This window comes from Marmota monax, unplaced genomic scaffold (assembly GCF_021218885.2).
Source record: "Marmota monax isolate L192 unplaced genomic scaffold, Marmota_monax_Labrador192_F-V1.1 WCK01_AAM20220418_F8-fsc00253, whole genome shotgun sequence".
Classification (NCBI taxonomy): domain Eukaryota; kingdom Metazoa; phylum Chordata; class Mammalia; order Rodentia; family Sciuridae; genus Marmota; species Marmota monax.
Window position 1 is genome coordinate 753,513 of NW_026695237.1, and position 25,664 is coordinate 779,176.

The window sequence follows — 25,664 nt, forward strand, 5'->3', positions numbered from 1 at the left end:
TGGTTGTATACAAACTATATTCACACCAATCCGTGTCTTCATACATGTACTTTGGATAATAATGACCATTACATTCCACCATCATTTCTAACCCCATGCCCCCTCCCTTCCCTTCCAACCCCTCTGCCCTATCTAGAGTTCGTCTATTACTCCCATGCTCCCTCTCCCTATCCCACTATGTATCAGCCTCCTCATATCAGAGAAAACATTTGGCACTTGGTTTTTTGGGATTGGCTAACATTTTAATAATAATCCAGTACATAATTTTAGTACTAATTATAAGCATATTTATAAGCTGAAAACTAATTTTGGAAAAGAGTGAAGAATCCAGTATCATCTTTCTTTGGAAAAGAAGGTCTTGATTTCCTGAAGAGTTTGAGAACCAGAGAAGTAGAGGCCCAGTAGATAACACTGCTGAAAAGCCCTTTGGTGGGAAAAGTTGAGGGTTTTGAAACATAATGAAAGGTCCAACTTCTCACTTCAGTTCCTTCTGCCCCTTAGTAATGGACCTAAATCTGCTAAGACAGAGTAGAAGATGGTCTTGATCCTGAAAGAGCAAGGGTTCTAACAGAACCTGCATCTGGTTCACTTTTTATCTCCAGGCTCATCATATGGTTGGCAGCATGTGGAAGGGGCTCATGAAATATCTGAATAGAATTGAATTAATGGAAGTAAGAATACTAAGGCTTATTCTACAACCCTTCCTGATGGATAGAACAGACATCTGAAGCTGTGTAAGCAAGGACATTCACTTACCAGCAGGCATCAGTTCCAGCACCATCATTGGGTAGGCATAGTTAGTGCAGCCAACTTCAACACCACAGTGCTTCACACATTCAGAAGGTACAACACAGGCAACTATATCTGCAGAGATGTGTGGAGTTAGTGCAGTGAGCAGGTAAAACCCACAAACATTGAACATAGAGATAATGTATAAGACCATTAATGGGAGGAAATATATTTTCCTCAAAATTGGAGATTCTGCTTTGAACTTCATACAATGGATCCTGTCCTTTTTTGCCCAGAACACAGCATCCAAGTATCTCATCTCCAAAACTCCCTTGCACTGGCCATGGGGCAGGGCTCTACTTTGGGAGATAATGTGGCCAGATCATTAATGCAAACAGAAAGAGCTGATCCCATCTTCCAGAAAATGGCAAGAGAACCAGTTCTCCCAGGAGAATGATGCTCCAGAAATATGAAAACACCCAGGAAGCTAGGCCCAGTGTCCAGTCACATTTTTCTCAGTGTCATTTGCCTACATCTAGGAAGATGTCACTGTGATGGTTAATTGGGTGACTATCCCATGAGGTATGAAGTATCACTTCTGTGGCAGGTGATGAAATTTTGCTTAAGCAATATTAGGACAACAGATATGAAAAAGTGTTGCATATCCACCCAGAATAATAACACTAGCACAGCATCTTCTTTTCATTTTGTTCTTTTCTAATACTTTTCCACAGAGAAACCAATATCTTTCACTTGGGGATCATCTTTGAGATAATATTTTGCAGCATTCTTTCTACAATAACATAATAACCTCAACAATTTCCACATTTTTAAGATAATCTTTTCCCCTAGTGTAGAATTTTCCATAAATGAGGTAAACAATAATTATTTGGCTATATTCTGCTAGGTGATTATTGATACATTTTTTACTGTTATAAATAGTAAGAATTTCACAATAAGAAGTGATGTTTACCACTTGATGGTCATTTTGAGATTTCAGTGAAATAAACTAATGTTTATTTGAAAAAATACAGAGTGGATTTAGTGTTAGCTAACAGATTGCTCCTAATAAAAAATGAAACCCCAGTTAGCCAGAAAAAGATCAGCTATATTTTCTTTACTTTTCACAGTAAAGAAAAAAATGCTGATTTTTTAGGGATATTATCAATATTAATAACTATCCTCACCTGAATCAGAAATGAATGGTCCCTCCAAAAAAAATCTGATTCTGATAGCAAAAGCTGATTCAATTCTACAGTTATCTCAGAGAACAAGAAGTACGAATTTATCTCAAGACCTTTTCAGTCAGAGATGTGATTAAACTCCATGACTACAGATCACTCAAGTCATCTTTGCCCAATTCTACCTCAACCTTCAGTGCTCTTCTGTCATATTCTCTAGATTTCCTTAAATTCAAGCCACTCATGAAAATAGTACTCACTGTCTCAAATATATACTAAGAGACAGGCAAGCATCATTAAAAACAATAAAAAACAGTGTCAAATAGCCAAATTTTCCTGTTTTTCATCCCCTTCACAAATCTTGAATTCTTCTTTTACTTCCATCCAGAATTGGGTTTTTTGGGGGGCGGGGGACGGGGGCATTGGTCATGGGTTTATACTAAAACTTTAAAATATTTCTTAGGATTCATAATAAAAAGAGGATATATGGATTCATGGCTTGCCTGTATATAGGATACGACTGATCATTCCTGGCATCACCATGAAGAATATGGGCAGAATCTTCAAATAGCCACACATGATGCAGGCAGCCTTCACGTGAGACATGTTCTTGCCACACAGGCAGCGTTGTACCATAATCTGCCAGGAAAAATACAACATATTAGTAAAATAATGAGGTAATGATTTCCAAGGAGGTTAGTGTCTTTGTTCAGGGTTTAATGTTGCAATAAGAAATTACATCATGGTTAGTGGAAAATAATGGGCATTAGAATAAGGCCAAGATTTGAATTACTACTCATTTTGCACATATGTGATCCCTGTGAGTCTGAGGTTTCTCAGTCATAAAATGCAGGGCATTCTGAATAATTACTATGATGCATAGTAATAACTTTGTTACATAGAAATCAATACACATTAAACTACAATTAAAGTATTTTTAAAGCTCCAAGATTGCAGATCAACAATCATAATGTGCTTTATTAGTTGCAAAGAAGTTATATTGATGCTACCACAAGTTGTGTAAATTGCGTCTTTAATATTGTAGGCATTATCAGCAGCTCCCTACTTTAATTATGTAATGGCACCCTTGGGAAATAGACATTTGCCATAGAAACACTATAGTCAGACAATCATCAGAACTGAGCACTGAAACATTAATTTTCAGATTTCTTCAAAATATTCTGAGAATCTCATCTAGTTACAAATCAAATATGATAGCACTGGGGAAAATAATGCATGTGGTTTTGTAATTTCTACTTAATTTGTGCAGTCTTTTAACTGAGAATTTTCTAGCAAAGGAGTGTTTATACCTATAATGTCAAGACTTCTCAATATTTTTAAAGACCATCAAAATAGGGATGTCCTTAAGATAATCAATTTATTAGTGTTAACACTGGTATCATTTAATGATGGGTAAGAATATGGCATTTTTTAGACAGGTCTAGAAACAAACAGTTGACAAATAATAAGTGAGGACAGAAACCCTGTGAGCAGATAAGCAGGATCAGGTATCAGATCTAAACAAATGTGAGGCTGCTTGCAAAGCGTAAGTCAAGGAGTCAGAAATGAAATAAATATAATAAAGAAGGTTCTAAAATTCATAAAGAAATTTTGCATTATTTGACAGATATTTTGAGAAAATCAGTTTATTACTTGGGTAGTACAGACATTTTAACTATATAATTCTTCCAACTCATGAACATGGGATATTTTTATTTATTTGTGTCCTCTGTTTATTTAATCAGTATTTTAGAGTTTCAATTATAGAAATTTTCACTTCCATGGGTAGTTTATTCCTAGGTATTTTAATTTTTTATCTACTATAAATGGGATATTTTCTTTAATTCTTTTTCAGAAAATTTACTGGTAGCTTATAGAAGTACAACTGATTTTTGTATGTTGATTTTGTATCCTTCAAGTTTACTTAATTATTATATATAGTTCTAATAGTTTTTATTGTGGCCTTTAATGTGATATTAGACATATATATATCAGAATATATCTCAATATGCAAATATAGTCACCCGCAACAGAGACAATTTTATTTACTCCTTTCTAATTTTCTAATCTGGGTATTCTTTATCTTTTTCTCTTGCCTAATTGCTCTGGATAGGACTTCCAGAAGTATGTTGGATAGAAGTGGTGAAAGTGGGCATACTTGTCTTGTTCAATATTTTAGAGGAAAAACTTTCACCTTTATCCTGCTCTATAAAATGTAAACTGTGGGTTTGTAACCTTTAACGTGGGTTTGTAACCTTTAACCTACGACCTTTATTATGTTGAGGTACATTTCTTCTACACCTAATTTGTTGAGAGCTTTTAACACAAAAAAAATGTGCTAAATTTATCAAATGACTTTTCTGAATCTATTGAAATATTTATGAGTTTTTTGGTCCTTGATTCTGTTAATCTGATGTTTCACATTTATCAATTTGCATACATTGAACCTTCCTTGAATCTATGGGATGAATTCTACATGATTATAGTGAATAAACTCGTTAATGCACCATAGAACTCAGTTAGCTAGTTTGTTGAGCGTTTTTCCAACTATGTTCATTAGTTTACTTTTTGTTATTTTCTCATATAATTTTGATATCCGGGTAAATCTGACTTCATGGAATGAGTTTTGAAGAATTTCCTCCTTCTAAACTTTTTGGAATAATTTGAGAAGAATGTTCTTTGAACATTTGTTAAGAGTTTGGCAGTGAAGAATCAGGCCTTGAACTTTAGACTTTTTATTACTGATTCATCTCATTACTCATTATTGTTCTGTTTAGATTTTCTATTGCTTCATGGTTGCATGTATATAGGAATTTATCCATTTCTCCTGGCCTTTAAATTTCTTCCTCAAACTTGGGAAATTTTCTGCCATTATTTCTTTTTTTTTTTTTTTTTTGGTGGGGATACCAGGGATTGAACTCAGAGCACTCAACCACTGAGCCATTCCTAGTCCTATTTTGTATTTTGTTTAGAGACAGAATCTCACTGAGTTGCTTAGCACCCCGCTTTTGCTGAGTCTGGCTATGAACTTTGAACTCTTGCTTCAGCTCTGCCATTATTTCTTTGCATTTGTTTCTATCTCTTTCTCGCTTCTCCCCTTCTGCTCTTCTCCCCTTCTGCCCTTCTGACCTTCTCCCCTTCTCCTCTCTTTAACTTTTTTTAATCTTTTTTTCTTTCCTTTTCATTTAATAATTTCCAATGAGCTATCTTCAAGTCCATTATTCTGCCTTTTGCTAACTCTAGTTTGCCATTGAATCTCTGATATTTTGGCATTAACTTCTATAATTTTATTGTCATTATAGAATTCTATTAGATATACCTATGGCAAACTCGTGCAGGGTGTCTACTTTTTAAAAATGTTTTTATAGTTATATGTAATGTAATTTTTGTATTTTTTTCAGTTCTGTTTTTGTATTATTCTTTGGCTTGGTGATTTCTGTTTGGTAATTAAAAATTCTTTATTTTGATTTGAATTAACATGTTTTAACTCTACATATTAGTGGAGTTCAGTGTGATATTTCAGTGTTTGATGATAAAATCCAACCTCTCTTTATCCACCTGTCTCAACCTTCCCAATTTCTAATAATCACTAGTTTACATCAAGGTTGGCTTTTTAAAATTTCCATATATGAGAGAAAACATACAATACTTGTTTTTAAGTGTCTGGCTTATTTTAGTTAACTTAATATCTTCCAGTTATATCTATTTAGTTTAGTGCTCTTATATATTTCTCTCTCTGTTAAGTTCTCTGTTTATGTATTGCTCTTCTTACCTGAGTGAGCTTTAAAACTGTTCTTTCAAATTCTGTCAGGTAAATTGCATATCTCCATTGCATTAGATTTAGTTCCTTGAGATTAATCTTAGTCTTTTGTTTGGAATATATTTTGTAGTTTCTTTATCTTCCTTGGCTCTCTATCTAATTTTGTGAATTAGATAAAGAAACCACCTCTCCAGATCTTGGTAGACTATTCTTGTAAAGGAACTATTTCTCTGCAATCATCCTGGCAAACGATTTCATGTAACTCTTTGTGCTTATTCTACCTGCTGTCTTTATTCTTAGTGACTCACAAGAAATTACAGAGTGTCAAGTCTTGCTATTGCCTTAAAGAAGGTAAGATAGAATTCAGTCTTTGGGGGCACAGCTCAAGAGACTGGGATGTTAGATGTTTGACCGATTTCCTTCTTTCCTTAAAGAAAAGTTGAGGGCCAGAGTTCGTCTCCCACTCATTCTTCCCTACACCAAGGAAAATATGTGCGGCAGATGCCTGTATTCTTGATCAGCCTTCAAACTTGAGAAGGTAATTGTTTAACGTTTGCAAGTTTATTTTATCTTTATCATAAGAATTGAACCCAAGGTTTTGTGTATACTAATCAAGTGGTCTGCCACTTAGCTATGCCTTCAGCCTATTCATGAGCTTAAAAGTCTTGTTTTTATTCACTGTAGTGAAAGAAACTCAGGAGTGCAGGTCTCCACCAACTTTGAGTCTAGTGAATTTGGAGCTATTTCTGTGGGCAAATATTGTAAAGGTTACTCTTCTCAATGTGCCTAGAAACTACTTTGAGGAAGAATCTGAACATCTGGATTTACTGCTGTAGGGAAGAAGTGGCAAAGAGTGCTCACTCTCTCTTACTTAAGCTAGAATGTTTCATGATCTCCTTGAAGGGGGAACCATCTGGTTTGAAGTTATCACTGAACAAATCCTGGAAAGAAGGTGCAATCTCAGAATGGTCCCCTAGCCTCCCTTTAATGAGAATTTTCAGAAGTTTGTCTTAAGATAAAGTCAGAGGAGAAGATAGGTATAACCCCTCCATTCTTGCTGGTAAAGATTTCCAACCCTTTTCCCATGAGAGACTCTAGGACTGGAATTGTCACTGAGGCAAACTGGGGAAGAAAGTAGAGAGTGTTTTTATTCTTGTTTAGGCTAGAAATGGTTCATTCTCTATTGATACATAGGATAGATTTTCAGATACTAGCTTGGTAAAGGCCAGAACCATAGGGAGCTATTGGGAAAACACACAGTCAACTCATTCCCAGGGAAAGATGGAATCTGGGCTGATCCCTAGGGCTACAGCAGCTAGAAGAACTCACATGGTTCAAAACATTCTTCTTTCTTTGTGATTGAAAGTCATGGTGCAATACACTGTGCTTGCTATTCTTCAGGCAGGATGACTCTAAAGCTAAGCCCTCTAGTAGTGACTTTAAAGTTCAGCACCATATATGTGGTGTAAGCCCTTTCCACCCCTTGGGAAGATGCTGGGAATTGACTAAGACTCTGTTCACAGTGGGGTTAGTTGGAATTTTTTCTCTGTTTTGATGTATGTATTTTCTCAGTCATCTGTTATATAGTAATGTTTTGGCAGGGCAGGTGGGATTCTGAATTTATTTTCAAAAGAAGGGAACTTTCTGTAGATGTTTACTCTGTGTTTCTGGGAGGGGAATAGTCAGGAGTAATATTCTGACATATTACTGATTTCACTCCTCCATTTGGAGGTATAAAGAGAAGATTTCAGCAATTCACAGAGATTTTGGTATTTAATGAGTAATAATTTCCAAGAAAAATTAAAACAGTGTAAAAAATCAAAATATACCACATCTGACTGGAGTTATGAATTACTCTCATATAATCAGAAAAATAGAGGCATTGCATACTGATCTGTCCAAACTTATGATATAGACATACTGGGAGGATAGGAAAACAAGAAATATGACACAAGGAATTGAGAATAGAAAGTTAAACCCTCATCTCTCATCATGGGAAGCCAACAGAAAAATATTAAAACTGGAAAACCTAGAGGGAGCAATATAAGAATCATTTGAATAATGTGGGATCAAGTTACTGAGAAAAATTTGACTAACTGGATCTCAGCAAGGTGTGAGCTCCAAGGCAATGTCTATGCTGACAGATCACAGATCACACACTGAATATAATGATTAAGAATAGGAATAAACACAAAAAAAATCCTTAATTGAAAGAGCTAAAATTCTTTTCCTCTGAGGAGAAAGAAACAAGATATAGAGAAGAGAATCAGGTATATATTTTTATGAAAAGCCTTATGGCATTTGATACTTTAAAAGTGTTTGATACTTTAAAAGATATATGTGTAGGTAAAACTAGAAACTAGATGCTTTTTTACAACATAGAAAACAACAATATATACACACATGCTCACCTGATCTGTGCACCAGAACCACACAGCTAAGATATTCATTCCAAACATTAGTCCTGGCCATGGAATATCCCCAGTGATAGCATCTCGGAAAATGTGAAATGCATCTGCCTGGGGAGTGTAGCACTGGGGGCTGATTGTCAGGTTATCCCCCTCGATCACAGACGGGATGGCATTCATGTACTTCTCTGTAAAGCTGTCGTAGCCTCCAACTTCAGCAAATGCTGAAAAGGCATCAGATAAAATAAAATTGTATGAAATTTCAAGACACCTGATGATTATGATTGCTCCTTTATAGTGGAGGTACTAGAGCACCTCCCTGCAGCTTGGTAAAATCCTCAGGGGCTTCCCGCCATCATGTCTTTCTAGTTTCTCCACTGGCCTCCACCATGGCTGAAGACTGGTTTTCACATAATACATAAAACAAATAATTCTCTTTTTTCTCCTAGTTCTCTTTAAAGTTTTAATTTTGCATCTAGACTTGTGATAAAAAATAAAACTGTTAGCTCAAAGACAGATACTGATGTCTCACCACCACCCAGAGCAGAATCAAACAAGATAATAAGCTAAGAGATTCAGCCTAATGGAATTAGCCATCAGAAACTCCAACTCTTCTGAAAGGAACAGAAATAAATGCCTCTCTTACTCACTCAAAATCTGGCTATTCTGACCTTATGTGCAATCTGATTTTCTGATGCAATATTTTATTCTGTTTATGTTGCAATAAAAAAAGTTGGAGATATGAGCAGAAATTGGAGGTAGCAGGTTAGATGTGATGAGGAAGAATGGCCAGACTAAGCCCACTGGAGGCTGGAAAGCCTAGTTAAGTATAAACAAGAATTATAGTTAATCTTAGAAAGATGAATCTCGACCTCTAGGGCCACTTCTACAAGTTAAATGATGCAAAATATACCCAAGTATTATATAATTGTAGAATTGTGGTTGGCATTAATGGTTCACTAATTAGTTGAACATTTACTATGTGACAAACATCATGCTATTGTACAAAATGAAATTTTAAGGCAGCCTAGTGTAAGACACAGGCAATACAAAGAAATTGTTAAAAAGAAATATGAGTCAGGCTCAGAGGCACATGCCTGTAATCCCAGCGACTTGGGAGGCTGACAGGATGATGTTGAGTTCAAAGCCAACCTCAACAATGGTGGGGCACTTAGCAACTCAGTGAGACCCTGTCTCTAAATAAAAACAAAACAGGGCTGGGGATGTGGCTCAGTGGTGGAGTGCCCCTGAATTCAATCCCTGGTACCAAAAGAAAAAAGAAAAGAAACAGAAAGAAAGAAATATGAAGGGTTAGGACTGTAGCTCAGTGGTATAGCACTTGACTCACAGGCACTGGGTTCATTGTGGAAAATGGCAAGGAGGTTTCTCAAAAACTTAAAAATTGAACTACCATATGATCCACCAGTGCCACTACTGTATATACATGTAGAGGAAATGATGTCAGAATGTTGAAGAGATATCTGCACCCCATGTTTATTACAGCACTATTAACTATAGCTAAGAAATGGAAACAATCCAAGTGTCCATCAACTAACAAATAGGTTTTTTTTTAAATGTCATGGAATACTATTTATCCCATTTATACAAAAAAGGAATAACAGCATGTCCTTTGTAGCAACATGGATGAATCTGGAGATCATTACATTAAATGAAATAAATGAGGCACTGAAAGATATATTCCACATGATCTTATGCATATGTGGGATGCACAATGTTTAATCAAACAGAAATCTAGAGGAGAATGCTGGTTACCAGAGGCTAGGGAAAGTAAGGCGTGGGGTGATGAGGAAAGGATGATCAATGGGTACTGTTACAATTAAGTAGGAGTAAGAAGATCTGGTGTACACAGTAGGGTCGCTGTAGGAAACAATCATCTATTGTATATTTCAAAAGCTAATATAAATTATTTTTAATATTTCCATAAAAAGAAAAAAATTTTGAGGATATAGATTTGTTTAACATTTTTAGACATTACATAATGTATAAATGTATTGAAGCCTCACATGTTGTACTCCATTAATATATATGATGTTGTTTTTATGTATCAGTTGAAATAAAATTAAAATACATGAATTAAGCTGAGAGATAAGATAGGCTTCTTATTGTAAAAGGAGAAGTAAGATTTAGAGCTCCTGATAACAGGGAGTGCACCACTGGAGCCACAAAGCACAGAACTATGTTCAAAACAGTACAGAAGTTTCTGGCTAACTAATTAGACACTGAACAAGGAAGTGGTACTAGCAGTTGCCTCTTGTAGCATTACTGTACAAAAGAAACGTTACACCTTGGTGAAACTGTTCTACATCTGTGCTGTTCCATCTGGTAGGCATTTTCCAAATACCTAGCACTAGGAATATGGCTTGACAAAATGAGGAACTAAATTTTTATTTTATTTAACTTTAATGTAAATAATCTCAAATATATAATATTCAAATCGTCAAGTATTATTGCAGACTTTATTTTCTTTGCATTTATATCAGTGTGTCATCCTTGGAGAAAAAGGAGATAGTAAAATACTATGTCGTTCAAGAATCCCTCTCTGTTCCCAACAACCTCGTCAAGTTAAAGAGTGAGTTTGGGCCAGAATATCCAGATAAATATTACCTCAAAGGACTGATTTTCTCTCATGTGGACTGGGAATAATGACAAGTTAGCATTATCTGTAGAAAACTGCTTTCTTCCATGCACACCAAGTTCCTTGAGATGCTGCTCATACAGTTGGACAAAGCAAGCTAAGCTAGTGATGTCAAAGCTTATGTAGCCTAACTTATTAAAAACCTTCTCCCTGTAGAAACTGGTGCGAAATTGAGGACAATGTGAAGAGGCAAAGTGCTACTTATCTAGCTGTATGTCACTGGACAAGACATTATGAGGGATGAAGATGCTATTTTCCAGAGTAAGTGTAAGAAGGGATGGAAGCAAAATACCAGGAGGGATGGAGGTGCTATGGTTTTACCTATTGCCCTTGGACCTTCCCTGTAAGCATTTTTCAAGAAACCTGAAGTCTCTCATGCCATCTACAGGTACTTTCTTTGATCTCTTAACAAAATATTACACTGTCCTTGCATAGCTAGGTATGAACAGTACAATCAGTTTTGAATCATGTATTTTCAGGCTCTGTGACGAAGTACATGCATATTGGCATTTTTCAGCATGTAGTGCAGCTTGACCAGTTGGAACATGGTGGCTTCAAGAACGGGAGTAAAAGAATAAGAATTCTTATTATTTTACTATGTGCAGAGATAAATAAATATAATAAAAACCCAAAATAATCAAGCTTAAATTAGATTCATGAATATCATTAGTTTTCACTATTTTAGAGAATAAAGTGAAAGTAATCAAGGAAAACTCCAACCTTGGTTTACATCTTCCAATAATATAGTAGGTAGTGCATTTTAATAGATTTATTCTAAAATATCTGTAATGAGGATTAGATTCAGTTTGGTAAATTTTTCCTACTACTTAATCTTTCATTTTATGAAAATTTTATGTAAATCAAAGGTTTATATGCTTTGAATGAAATGCACCAGTATTTGTCAAATTCTGGAAATCTAATAGTATGGATTTTGTCCATTCTGCCCACAAAGAAATTAAGGTTAAATAATATAAGTTAGGCAATAATTTTATAAAGGAAATAAAGTTCTTGTCTCCATTTCCTCATGCTGAAATAGGGCAGCAAGAATGAATTCAGGCATCTATTTCCATGGTGGGAATAACATAAATGATGGGGAAATGTAACCCAATAGAACTGGGAGGCAGTAGTAAAGATCAGACCAACAGAAATAAGTCCTATACCAAATCTACAGAGTCTAAGGCTGTGAATGCTGTGATCACTTACCAAACCCCATGAGAATAAAAGATCCAACCAACATGATGATAGCCTGGAGGGTGTCTGTGTAAATCACTGAGGCCAAGCCCCCTGTGAAGAGAAAGAAGAGGCCCAGGTCATTTTGTCCATGTTTACTCATCTACTTGCCTTTACTGCTGGGTTCTCAACTATTCAAACCATGGAAATGACTCACAGAAAACATATCCAAAGCTCTTGGCTGAGCCACAAGCTTGTCTTGACATCATTATCTCCTTAGTGTGAGAATCTTCCACTTATATCCTAGCTCCCTTGTCCTGATTTAAAGTTTCTATGAATCAGAATGAAGTTCCATCTTCATGTGGATGTTTAAATTTTAAGTAGGGAAAAATTTTTATTATCTCAAAAGTTTCCCTGAACAATTCTGAATGCCTCTCATTTGACAAAATATATGTGCTCTCAAAAAAATCTATCTAAACTGTTTTTGCTCTTGTTTTATGACATATCATTGTTCTGTTAGTTGAATACCTGAAACACTCATTGACTTGTATTTTGCATCAATATTAAACAACAACAACAAAACCCATTTTTTTTTTAGAATAAGGGTTTTTGGTCCCTTTAGTGTTATACATGACAATAGACTTCATTGTGACATAATTATAAAAATAGAATGTCAGGAGGGACCAATGATTCTCTGGAAAACAGGAGAGTAAGGCCCTTATCTCTTATATAATCTGAACATACACTCAATCTATAAAAAGGGCCAACACGCAGCAGTGAAGCTGAGATCAACATCAAATCGGAAATATTTAAAGTGGATACAAATCTATTTCCACAATGCAGACAATTAAGTGTGTAGTGGGCAATGGTGCTGTTGGCAAAACATTCCTCCTTATATCCTACACAACAAACCAATTTCCATTGGAATATGTACCAACTGTTTTTGATATCTGTGCAGTCGCAGTTATTATTGGTTTGCAGTCATGGACTCTGGAACATTTTGATACTTCAGGGCAAGAGGATTATGAGAGATTATAACTGCTGAGTTATCCACAAACAGATGTATTTCTGTTTTTCAGTGGTCTCTCCATCTTCATTCAAAATGTGGGGGGAAAAAGTGTGTGCCTAAAATAACTCACCATCGTCCAATGACTCCTGTCTTCTTGTTGGGACCCAAATTTATCTCAGAGATTAATCCTCTACTATTGAGAAACTTGCAAAAAAACAAACAGAAGTGTATCACTCCAGAGACTACTGAAAAGCTGTCCCATGATCTGAAGGATGTGGAGTGTTCTGCACTTTAGAAAGACCTAAAGAATGTGTTTGATGTAGCAATATTGGCTGCCCTGAAGCCTCTAAAACCAAAGAGGAGCTGCAAGTATGTGCTGTTATGACCACCTCTCCAGACCCCTTTCTGCAAAGATGGTGTTGTCATCATACTAAGTAATATTTAAATCAAACTAAAAATTAAAATTTATTTCTGCCATGATGACAAATGCCCTGCATCTATGCACATGCACTCATGTGAGACAAGGCCCATAGGTATGGCCCCTGCTTTCTCTCCCAATACTAGTTAATTCTGAGTAAATATGCATTGTCATAAAAATGATTAGCACTAATTTTTGTTTTGTTACTTTAAAAAAATGTTTTTTCTGTTGTTATTTTAAAGCAAGGCATGCTGTGATGACTATGTAACAGATTAATTTGTTGAAGTCATTCCCTGAATTGAACCTGTACAGCAACCTAAAACATTTTAGTGGCTTTTTGTTCTTATTCTTGTTTAATGAAAATCATGGAGAGAGTCTTGTGGACACTCTTTAATAAGGTTAATTGGGATTTTTTTTTCATCTTATTTAGGTTGCAATTTTCAGTTTTTAAAAATGTTTAGGTAATTTTTTCCACCTTCCCCAAATCCTAAATCTTGTAGATTCATTAGTGTAAAAACTAAGGTTTTCTCATGTCTCAATTTTTTGAATATGCATTCTTTTCAAATGTATTAAACAAACAAAAAAAACCCCTCAAAATGGCTCTAAAACTGTGGGAGGGTTTTCCTAATGAAATATAATTGTGCAAAATTGTAGAACTCATTGTGGTTTGTTTATAAATAATTTGGCCAATTTCATTGCTTAGTGTCTATTCTCCCTTTTTTCCCTATCATTTTCCCTTTCTGATTCCTATTCTTTCTGGTCCATTATGCTTTTGATATGAGGTGTCCCCCAAAAGCTTCATTTCTGTAGGAGTATTCAAAAGTGAAATGATTAGATTGTGAATGCTATAATCTAATCAGTTCTTCCTAGTTTGAATGGACTGGGAAGTAAATGTAGTCCAGTGGGTCACTGGAGGAATGCCCTGAAAGTGTGCATCTTCCTTGTGGTCCTTACCCCTCTGTTTCCTTATTGACATGAAGAGAGTAGCTTCTCTCTGTCATACCCTTCCTGCAAGATATTCTGCCTTACCTTGCCAAGAGCAATGCAGTCAACCACCTATAGACTGAGATTTTTTTATTTTATGAGCCAAAATTAACTTTTCCTCCTCTAAAATGTTCTTTTTTTTTTTCTGTACCCGGGATTGAACTCAGAGGTACTCAACCACCAAGCCATATCCCCAGCCCTATTTTGTATTTTATTTAGAGACAGGTGTCACTGAGTTGCTTAGTGCCTCGCAGTTGCTGAGGCTGGCTTTGAACTAGCGATTCTCCTGTCTCAGCCTCCCAAACCTCCCACACCATGCTCGGCCTAAGTTGTTCTTGTTGGGTATGTTGATTACAGTGAAGCAAAGCCGCCTAAAAGAGAAATTGGTACCGAAAAGTATGGTCATTTCTGTGACTAACCTGACCATGTGGTTCAGAAGATTTTGGGAATCATTTTAAGGATGAATTTGGACAAGTTTGGAAATGCAGGCTAGAAAAGCCTTAGAATGTTATGAGCAGAGCTTAATGAGTGATTCGTGGGAGCTCAGAAGAATATTCTGCTGATATGAATGCAGACTGAGCCCATGAAGTTTCAGAGGGAAATGAGAACTCTAATGGGAATTAGACTAGAGGCCACTCATGTTACCTTCCAGCAAAGACCTTGTTCACATTTTGCTCATGTCCTCACTTTTGTGAGGCTGAATATAAAAACAATGCACTAATTAAGGTAGCAGAGGACATTACAAGGTACTATAGTAATGAGTCGGTGGCACAGATGTTGTTGGCAGCTTTATCCCTGTTTACTGGGGGAATCAGGAGCAGAAAGTAGCTAAAAGATTTAAAAACTAGCCAAAAACCCTTGAAGTTTAACCAGAAAAGTACTTGTAAAATTGGGGCCAAGGAAGGTGTGCATGTTGAAGAGACTGTAGCCCCTAAAGTGATGCTAATTACTTTGCAGAAACAATGGAAAATGCTTTGAGGCATTTCAGAAATTTCAAGACCACACCACAGCAGACTTGAGGGTACAGGGAAAATTCCTTCAAAAAGAGATCATGTGGGTAGCCTGATTGCACAGAGTGGCCTAGGATATTTTTGCACCATGCTGAGCCATGCAGTCACTCAGAGGTACTTCAGCCATGGTTCTAGGAGGCTGCAGTATCACATGAGCTGGCAGAGGAAATAAGCATCATCCACATGGTGCTGTTCTGCAGGAATGCAGATTGCTACAGTTAAGGGGTCATGGAGGATTCCACTGAAAATTCAAAGACAGACCTGGGAGACCAGGCAAAATATAGCAGAGTCAGAGTTCCTGCAGGCTGCCCTTGAGAGGGTGACGCAATAATCTGTGAAAGTGAGGCCAAAGCTGGAACGGAGACCCCAGGAATTAAGAGATGCAAGTTATATGGACAGTCTGCTGAGAAAAACTGTTAGCTCAAGAAGAAACTAGACTAAAAGAGAGGTTTTGTGCACTTGTTTCACCATCAAAGTGAAAGGGGAAGGGCTGCCTATGCCCTTTGGAGAAAACATCTTGCAACCATACGTCCTAGATGCTATACATGGAGTTATGGGACCTGATGTATGTGGAGTGATAGGATTAGTTTTCCTAGCTGGGTTTTAGTCTTGCTTTGGCCCCATCTCTTTTTATTATGCTTCTATATCTCCCTTTGGAATGGGAATGTTCACTCTGTGCAACTATATATTGGATATGTAGCTTGCTTTTGGTTTTTATAGGAGCTCACAGGCAAGAGTTTGATTTGAATCTCAGAGATTTGGACTTGGTCTTTGGGATATGCTGGAACTATTAAGACTATGTAATTTTTGGAGATGGACTAAATGCATTTTGCATGGTGAGATAGACATGAACTTTTGGGGGGCAGGGGCAGAATGTTATGGTCTTGGTAGGAAGCATCCCCAAAAAGCTCCTGTTGTTCTGTGGAAATATTCACAGGTGAAAATGATTGGTTTGTGAAATCTGAAACCTAATCAAGTCCTTCCTAGTTTGAATAGACTGAGTGGTAACTTTAAGCAGATAGGATGTGGCTAGAGGAGATGGGTCACTGGGGGAATGCCCTGGAAAGGTATATCTCTCTTGTGGCACCTTAACTCTCTCCTTTGCCATGAGGTGAGCAGCTTTCCTCTACCACACCCTTCCCTACTGTTGTTCTGCCTCACCGTGGGCACAGAGCAATGGAGTTGGCTGTCTATACTGAGACCCCTGAAACCATGAGCCAAAATAAACTTTTCTTCCTCTAAGTTGTTCTTGTTGAGTATTTAGTCACCTGATACAAAGCTAACTAAAATGTGGTCTTCTTTCTATTTCCATGAAAATTCTCTTTTTGCCCTTTTTTCTCTCTAGCTTCCACATATGACAGAAAATATAAAAAATGTCTTTTTTTTGGCAAGGGTAGGGTGCAAGGATTGAACTCAGGGGCCCTTGACCACTGAGCCACATACCCACCCCTATTTTGTATTTTATTTAGAGACAGTGTCTCACTGAGTTGCTTAGTGCCTCATTTTTGCTGAGGCTGGATTTGAACTCGCTATCCTCCTGCCTCATCCTCCCAAGCCACTGGTATTACAGGCCTGTGCACCATGCCTGGCTCAGAAATGTCTTTTATTGTTCAAGTTATCAGCTATTTTTTAAATTTTGTCCAACTCAAGTGGTATAGTTTAATTTTCATAAATTTGTATGCATGAGACACTAAACCAAAAAACCTGATTGAGAGCCTGCTTGAACTATTGCTGCACACCTTTTCTCCACAACCAACTTATTGCTCCAGATCTACTTTCCTAACCAATGATTGTATTCATTTAAACCTCATCTTGTATTTTTAATCTATGAGCTTCTTTTTCATCTCAACCTTCCATGTGTATGATATGCTGAGTTCTAAATGATAATCTGGATACCAAACATAAAATGTCACTTTTCTTAATCAAAGTACTCATATATAATACTGAGGATTCTTTTTTCTTTACTACTTTTACTATTCATGTTTCTGATCTTGTGCCTGACTCTCATAAAGGAAATGAAATGGTATCCTTCCCTTGACAATGACAAGGCTAACACTGGGTTACTAATTGCAGGGATAGGTTAAGCAGAAGGTAACATACTGTGTAAAACACTAGCAGACTCACCAGTTATTGTGTAAACAGCAGTGACAGCCAAGAGGATAAAGATTGCCAGGTAAATATCCAATCCCAAGGCCAGCTGGATGAATATGGCTCCAGAAAATATACTTGTCTAAAAAGGGAACGGAACAGTTGGGATGGGAAAGAAACATGCATTTCACTTCTATGGGTTCTTTGCTCCAATGTCCATTCTCCCTCCCTTCTTTTCCTAGTAAACTCCTAATCATTCTTTAAGGCTCCCATTTAGATGTCTCTATAACAATATCTTCCATAAAGCTTCAAACAGAAACTTTATCTCTCTCTTCTATATTCTCATAGCACTTAATTCATTGCCTAATTAAGGTACTTATTAAATTATGGGACGTGTCCTGAGAACATTTTCTTTACCATGATGCTTAAAGATACTGGTACTGAGTATTTGTTTATAAGAATACTCTTGATGGGGCTAAAAGCATGCAATGGAGGAAGGATAGTATCTTCAACAAATGGTGCTGGGAAAACTGGAAATCCATATGCAACAAAATGAAACTGAGTCCCTTTCTCTCGCCATGCACAAAAGTTAATTCAAAATGGATCAAGGAGCTTGATATCAAATCAGAGACATGCCGTCTGATAGAAGAAAAAGTTGGCTACGATCTACATACTGTGGGGTCGGGCTCCAAATTCCTCAATAGGACACCCATAGCACAAAAGTTAATAACTAGAATCAACAAATGGGACTTACTCAAACTAAAAAGTTTTTTCTCAGCAAAAGAAACAATAAGAGAGGTAAATAGAGAGCCTACATCCTGGGAACAAATCTTTACTCCTCACACTTCAGATAGAGCCCTAATTTCCAGAGTATACAAAGAACTCAAAAAATTAGACAATAAGAGAACAAACAACCCAATCAACAAATGGGCCAAGGACCTGAACAGACACTTCTCAGAGGAGGACATACAATCAATCAACAAGTACATGAAAAAATGCTCACCATCTCTAGCAGTCACAGAAATGCAAATCAAAACCACCCTAAGGTACCATCTCACTCCAGTTAGATTGGCAGCCATTATGAAGTCAAACAACAACAAGTGCTGGCGAGGATGTGGGGAAAAGGGTACACTTGTACATTGCTGGTGGGACTGCAAATTGGTGCAGCCAATTTGGAAAGCAGTATGGAGATTTCTTGGAAAGCTGGGAATGGAGCCACCATTTGACCCAGCTATTCCCCTTCTCAGTCTATTCCCTAAAGACCTAAAAAGAGCATGCTACAGGGACACTGCTACATCGATGTTCATAGCAGCACAATTCACAATAGCAAGACTGTGGAACCAACCTAGATGCCCTTCAATAGATGAATGGATAAAAAAAATGTGGCATTTATACACAATGGAGTATTACTCTGCATTAAAAAATGACAAAATCATAGAATTTGCAGGGAAATGGATGGCATTAGAGCAGATTATGCTAAGTGAAGCTAGCCAATCCTTAAAAAACAAATGCCAAATGTCTTCTTTGATATAAGGAGAGTAACTAAGAACAGAGTAGGGTCGAAGAGCATGAGAAGAAGATTAACATTAAACAGGGATGAGAGGTGGGAGGGAAAGGGAGAGAGAAGGGAAATTGCATGGAAATGGAAGGAGACCCTCAGAGGTATACAAAAGTACATACAAGAGGAAGTGAGGGGAAAGGGAAAAATAATACAAGGGGGACAAATGAATGTCAGTAGAGGGGGCAGAGAGAGAAGAGGGGAGGGGAGGGGAGGGGAGGGGGGATAGTAGAGGATAGGAAAGGCAGCAGAACACAACAGACACTAGTATGGCAATATGTAAATCAATGGATGTGTAACTGATGTGATTCTGCAATCTGTATATGGGGTAAAAATGGGAGCTCATAACCCACTTGAATCAAAGTGTGAAATATGATATATCAAGAACTATGTAATGTTTTGAACAACCAACAATAAAAAATTTAAAAAAAAGAATACTCTTGATGTGATAGAGTAGATAGATAGATATAGATTTATTTCACATGATATTCTTGTTTGATTTTTATTTATATATGTGTTTTTATTTTGTAAAATCACATACAATATTGGGTTTGTTTCAGGAGATTAATGTGGAAATTTGTTCTCTATTTTGCAAAAGTTTAAGCTATAAGGAATTACAGGTTGGGTCTTTTCCAAGAGATGAATGGGGTAATTTTTCCTTCTGTTCTGGAGAACCTTAAGTTTTCTAGGATTTATTTCTTCCCCCAAGCCCAAAAGAATTTACTCCTATCATCTTTTGTTTTCCAAACTCTATGTAAAGGAGATATCTTTATTACATTTATTGTGCATCTAAGGATTTATCTAAGTTCTGGGGATTTATCTAAGGTCACACAGGTAGCTTGTGGCATGCATAGAATTTGAACACATGCAGCATTACTTCAATTTTTACATTGCTTAACATAGTGTTAGCAGCTGTCATAGGATTTTACTAAATTAAATATAATAGTAATATTCAGAAATTCAAAGAAATCGTTATGATCATATAGGAATAAGGGCCACATGGTTTTGAATCTCTAAAGGAGACAGAGTAATTATTTAGTCAAATCAACAAAATTAAGCATTTCCACAAAGTCTAAAATGCAATACAAGGGAACAGATAAATGTTATCCACAATATTTAAATGGTAGCAAAATTGGAAAGTAGAGATACAAAAATGTATTTGAAGAACCTTAGAATTAGACATTCTCACCTAGCAAATAGTTATTCACTGAGAATCATAATAGGACAATTTTAGAACTTTAGCTTATAGTGAAAATAATTTTGCTCTAATGACTAGTGGGTGAGTATAAATATTCCTTGATAGGTTCTGAAGGGACCAGAATAGTCCAAATCATACAAAATCTCAAAAATAACTGCCCAAATTCTCTTTAAAAACAGGCCTTGAGGGGCTGGGGTTGTGGCTCAGTGGTAGAGTACTCATCTGACATGCATGATGCACGAGACACTGGGTTCAATCCTCAGCACCACATAAAAATAAAATAAAGATATTGTGTCCACCTAAAACTAAAAAATAAAATTTTAAAAAAAATAGAGCCTTGATGTTCTGCCCCAGGACTAACCCTCCCACCATAGCAACCCCCACCATCCTGAGGGTGGAGCTAGCATCAAATTCCAGACAAACCCACCTAACTGCTGAGAAGGGAAGCTGAGAAATAATTGGTCAAAATTTTGAGATTCTTTTTTCTCTCATATTTCTACTATTTTTGAAACCAAGTATTTTTCATCCATCAGTTTATTGAGACTGGGATGTCTGAAGAGTATGTTACAGTTTTGTTGTGTTCTTTTATTTTTACTTTTTTTAATTTTTACTTTATATATATTTTTCCTCTCACTTATCTCTTTCCATATTTTTCCTCTCACTTATCTCTTTCCCTGGATTCTCTTTCTCTCTTTTCTCCTGCTAACAGTTAACCTCTATTAATTCCTCTGTTACTCTCCCTATAATTTTTTACTTCTATCTTTTTTCCTCCTTCCTCATAACCTCACATCTTACACCACTTCTGTTCATTCTTTGTCTATGATTTGAAATTGTAAACCCTTTGAAAACTTACTGTTTATATTGTAGGCGATAGCTGAACATATTTATTGCCACAAGACTGTAGATATCTTAATAGGAGCTATGTGGTTTAAGTCTATATATGTTTGCATTGGGTACTGTTAATATTGGTATCCCCCTTAAAGGCAAGGTTCAGGAAACCTTCAGGAATATTATAAATCTACATGGTAGAAACTGTACTGCCTAAGATCTGCACTGCTAGATGGGAAGACAAGTGGACAACATAAAAGAGAGAGAGAGAGAGAGAGAGAGAGAGAGAGAGAGAGAGAGAGAGAACAAAGCACCCCCAAACAAACCAGATGCTCCAATAATAGAATCCATTGACAACAAAATAGAAGAATGTCAGAGAAGGAGTTTAGAATGTGCATAAACTGATCCATGACATAAAGGACAATGTAAGGAGTGAAATCAGACATAAATTTCAGGAGGTAAAAGATCATTTTAATACAGAGATAGAAATTCTGAACAGAAATCCTCAAACTGAAAGAATCAATAAATCAAGTTAAAAATTCAATGGAAAGCATCACCAATAGACTAGATCATTTGGAGGACAGAACCTCAGGAAATGAAGACAAAGTACATAACCTTGAAAATAAAGTTGACCACACAGAGAAGGTGGTAAGAAACCAAGAAGAGAACTTCCAAGAATTGTGGGATAACATGAAAAGACTAAATTTAAGATTTATCAAGATAGATGAAGGTGTGGAGACACAGGCCAAAACAATGCACAATCTTCTCAATAAAATAATATCAGAAATTTTTTCAAACCTAAAGAATAAAATAGAAAATCAAAAACAAAGGCTTATAGGACCATAAATGTACAAAATTACAACAGGCCAACATTATAATGAAAATGCCTAACATACAGAATAGAGATAGAATTTTAAAGGCTGAGAGAGAAAAATATCAGATTACCTATAGGGGGAAACCAATTTGGATCTCAGCTGATTTCTCAACCCAGACCCTAAAAGCTAGGAGGTCCTGGAATAATATATATCAAGCTCTGAAAGAAAATGGATGCTAATCAAAAGTTCTACATTCAGCAAAATTAAGCTTCAGATTTGAAGATGAAATAAAAACCTTCCACCAAAAAAAGTTAAAATAATTCACTAGAAAGCCTGCACTATAGAACATTCTCAACAAAACATTTTATGAAGATGAAATGAAATTTAAAAGTGAAAACCAACAAAGGGAGGAACTACACTAAAGGAATAGTCAATCAAAAAGAAACTAATTCAAATAAAAACCAGAAATAAACCAAATGACCAGGAATACAAATCATATCTCAATAATAACTTTGAAAATTAATGGCCTAAAGTTGTCAATCAAAAGACATAGATGGTAAGATTTGATTTTTTTAAAAAAAAAAAAAAAAGATCCTAAAATGTGCTATCTCCAAGAGACTCACCTCATAGGCAAAAACAGCCACAGACTGAAGGTGAAAGGATGGGAATAGACATATCACTCATATGGATCATATGAACTAGCAGGGGGTTCTATCCTTGTATCAGATAAAGTGGACTTCAAGATAAAGTTAATCAGAATGGACAAAAAGGACATTTCAAACTGTGTAAGAGAAAGATATATCAACAAGACATGACAATCTTAAATATTTATGTCCCAAACAATGGGGCATCTATGTATATCAAACAAACCCTTCTAAATTTCAAGAATCAAATAGATCACAATACAATAATACTGGGTGACTTTAACATACCTCTCTCACCACTGGATAGATCTTCCAAACAAAAACTAAATGAAGAAGCTATAGAACTAAATAATACAATCAATAATTTAGACAACAGACACATATGGAACATTTCATTTGTCAATGAGTAAATATACTTTTTTCTCAGCAGCACACAAATCCTTCTCTAAAATGGACCATATCTTAAGCCACAAAGAAATTCTTAGCAAATACAAAAAAAATAGATATACTACCCTGCATTCTATCAGAACATAACGGAATTAAATTATAAATCAGTGATAAAATAAAAAATAGAAGCTACTCTACTACCTAGAGACTAAATAATACACTAATGAATGATGAAGGTATAGCAGAAGAAATCAGAGATGAAATTAAAAAATACTTAGAGGTAAATGAAAATAGTGATACAACATATCAAAATTTCTGGAACAGTATGAAGGCAGTGCTAAGAAGAAAGTTCATTGCATTGAGCTCATTCATTAAAAGAATAGAAAGTTGGGCTGGGGCTATAGCTCAGTGGTAGGGCACCTGCCTCACACATGTGGGGCATTGGGCTCAATACTCAGCACTACACAAAAATAAATTTAAAAAGATATTGTGTTCATCTACAACTAAAAAAATTTTTAAAGGATAGGAAGTCAATGAATAAATGACCTAACATTACATCTCAAGGCCCTGGAAAAGAACAAATAAACATCAAAAGCAGTAAAAGATAGGAAATAATTAAAACCAGAGCTAAAGTCAATGAAATTAAAACAAAGGAAACAATTCAAAAATTTGACAAACCAAAAAGTTGGTTCTTTGAAAAAATAAAAAAATTGATACACCCTTAGTCATGCTAATGAAGTCAAAGAGAGAAAAAACTCAAATTACTAAAGTTCATGATGAAAAAAGGAAATATCACAACAAACACTACTGAAATAGAGAAGATAATTAGAACCTATTTTGAAAATTTATACTCCAATAAAATAGAAAATCTTGAAGACATCAAAAAATTTCTAAAGACATATGACCTGCCTAAAATGAATCAGGAGAACATACACAATTTAAACAGATCAATTTCAAACAATGAACATGAAGACACCATTAAAAGCCTACCAATCAAGAAAAGACCAGGACCAGATAGATTCTTGAGTTATACAAGACCTTCAATGAAGAATTAATACCAGGTGTGACACCACATCATGTACAACCATAGAAATGTAAAGTTGTCCTGCAATTGTATACAATGAATCAAAATGCATTCTGCTATCATATATACCCAGTTAAAATAAATTAATTAATTTTAAAAAAGAATTAACACCAGTACTCCACAGATCAGTCCATGAAATAGAAAAGAAGGGAATCCTTCCAAACTTATTCTGTGAAGCCAGTCTCAATCTGTACCAAAACCAGACCAAGTCAAATCAAGGAAAGAAAATTTTATAACAATATCCCTGGATGATAGATGAAAAAATTTTCAATAAAATTCTGGCAAATTGCATACAAAAACATATTTAAAAGATAATGTGGGCTGGGGTTGTGGCTCAGTGGTAGAGTGTTCACCTAGCACATTTGAGGCCCTGGATTTGATCCTTAGCATCACATAAAAATAAATAAATAAAGTAAAGGTATCATGTCCAACTGCAACTAAAAAATATTTTTTTAAAAAAGTAATGTACCATGATCAAGTGGGGTTCATCCCAGGAATGCAAGTTTGGTTCAACATACAGAAATCAATAAATGTAATTCATCACATCCATAGACATAAAGACAAGAATCATATGATCATTTCAATAGATGCAGAAGAAGCATTTGACAAAATATAGCATGGCTTCATTTTCTGCCTGCAAAAAAAAACATTCAACTCAAAGTGGATCCAAGACCTAGGTTAGTATAGCATATAGGATGGCTTCATTTTCGAAACACTAGAAAAACTAGAGACAGTAGGAACATACTTCTACATTGTAAAAGCTATATATGCTAAAGCCAAGGCCAACACTATTCTAAATGGAGAAAAATTAAAGCATTCCCTCTAAAAACTGGGAAAATACAGGAATACCCTCTTTTACCACTTATATTCAACATCATCATTGAAACTCTAGCCAGAGCAATTATACAGAAGAAAGAAATTAAAGGGATAATAATAGGAAAAAAAAGAAGGCTCAAACTATCCCTATTTGCCAACAATATGTACCTATATTTAGAAGACCCAAAAACTCCAGCAAAAAACTTCTAGAACTCACAAATAAATTCATCAAAGTATCAGGATATAAAATTAATACCCCTAAATCAATTGCATTACTATATATGCCAATGAATCAGCTGAAAGAGTAATTAGGAAAATTATCCCACTCAAAATAACTTCAGGAAAAATGAAATACAACCCAACAAAAGAGGTGAAAGACCTCTACAATGAAAACTATAGAAAATTAAAGAAAAAAAGCATAAGAAATAAAACCAAGAATCAGTAAGTGGGATACCATCAAATTAAAAAGTTTCTGCACAGTAAAGGAAACAGAGCATGAAGAGGGAGCCTATGGAAAGGGAGGAAATCTTTGCCACCCAATTCTCAGGGGATGAATATCCAGAATATAAAGAACTCAAAAAACTTAAAACCAAAAAAAATTAAATTAAATTTAAAAACCCAATTAATATATGGCCAAAAGAACTATACAGGCACTTCTCCCAATAAGAAATACAAATGACTAATAAATTACGAAAAAAAAAATTCAACATATCTAGCAATTGGGGAAATGCAAATCAAAACTACATGAATGGGATACTAAAAGTTTTACTCCATGTATGTACAATGTGTCAAAATACACTCTACTGTCATGTATATCTAAAAAGAACAAAAATTTTTAAAGGCTTGGAAATTTTTAAATGAATAAATAAATACATGAAAATTTTATCTCTAGTCAGAATGGCAATTATCAAGAACACAAAT

The 25,664-nt window shown here is 35.6% G+C and overlaps 1 protein-coding gene and 1 pseudogene across 1 annotated transcript in view; one reads left to right on the forward strand and one right to left on the reverse strand.

Annotated features, from left to right (window-relative positions):
- The window catches only part of LOC124089444 (solute carrier family 5 member 4-like), a 50,599-nt gene that overhangs the window by 9,455 nt on the left and 15,480 nt on the right, over window positions 1-25,664 (reverse strand). Inside the window, exons 6-10 of the mRNA XM_046439484.2 lie at window positions 17,450-17,555; window positions 11,938-12,018; window positions 8,082-8,302; window positions 2,414-2,549; window positions 757-864 (exon numbers count right to left, since the gene is read on the reverse strand). Coding sequence (XP_046295440.1) covers window positions 757-864; window positions 2,414-2,549; window positions 8,082-8,302; window positions 11,938-12,018; window positions 17,450-17,555 — 652 coding nt within the window. The remainder of the gene's footprint in view (window positions 1-756; window positions 865-2,413; window positions 2,550-8,081; window positions 8,303-11,937; window positions 12,019-17,449; window positions 17,556-25,664) is intronic.
- Window positions 12,742-13,298, forward strand: LOC124089445 (cell division control protein 42 homolog; annotated as a pseudogene).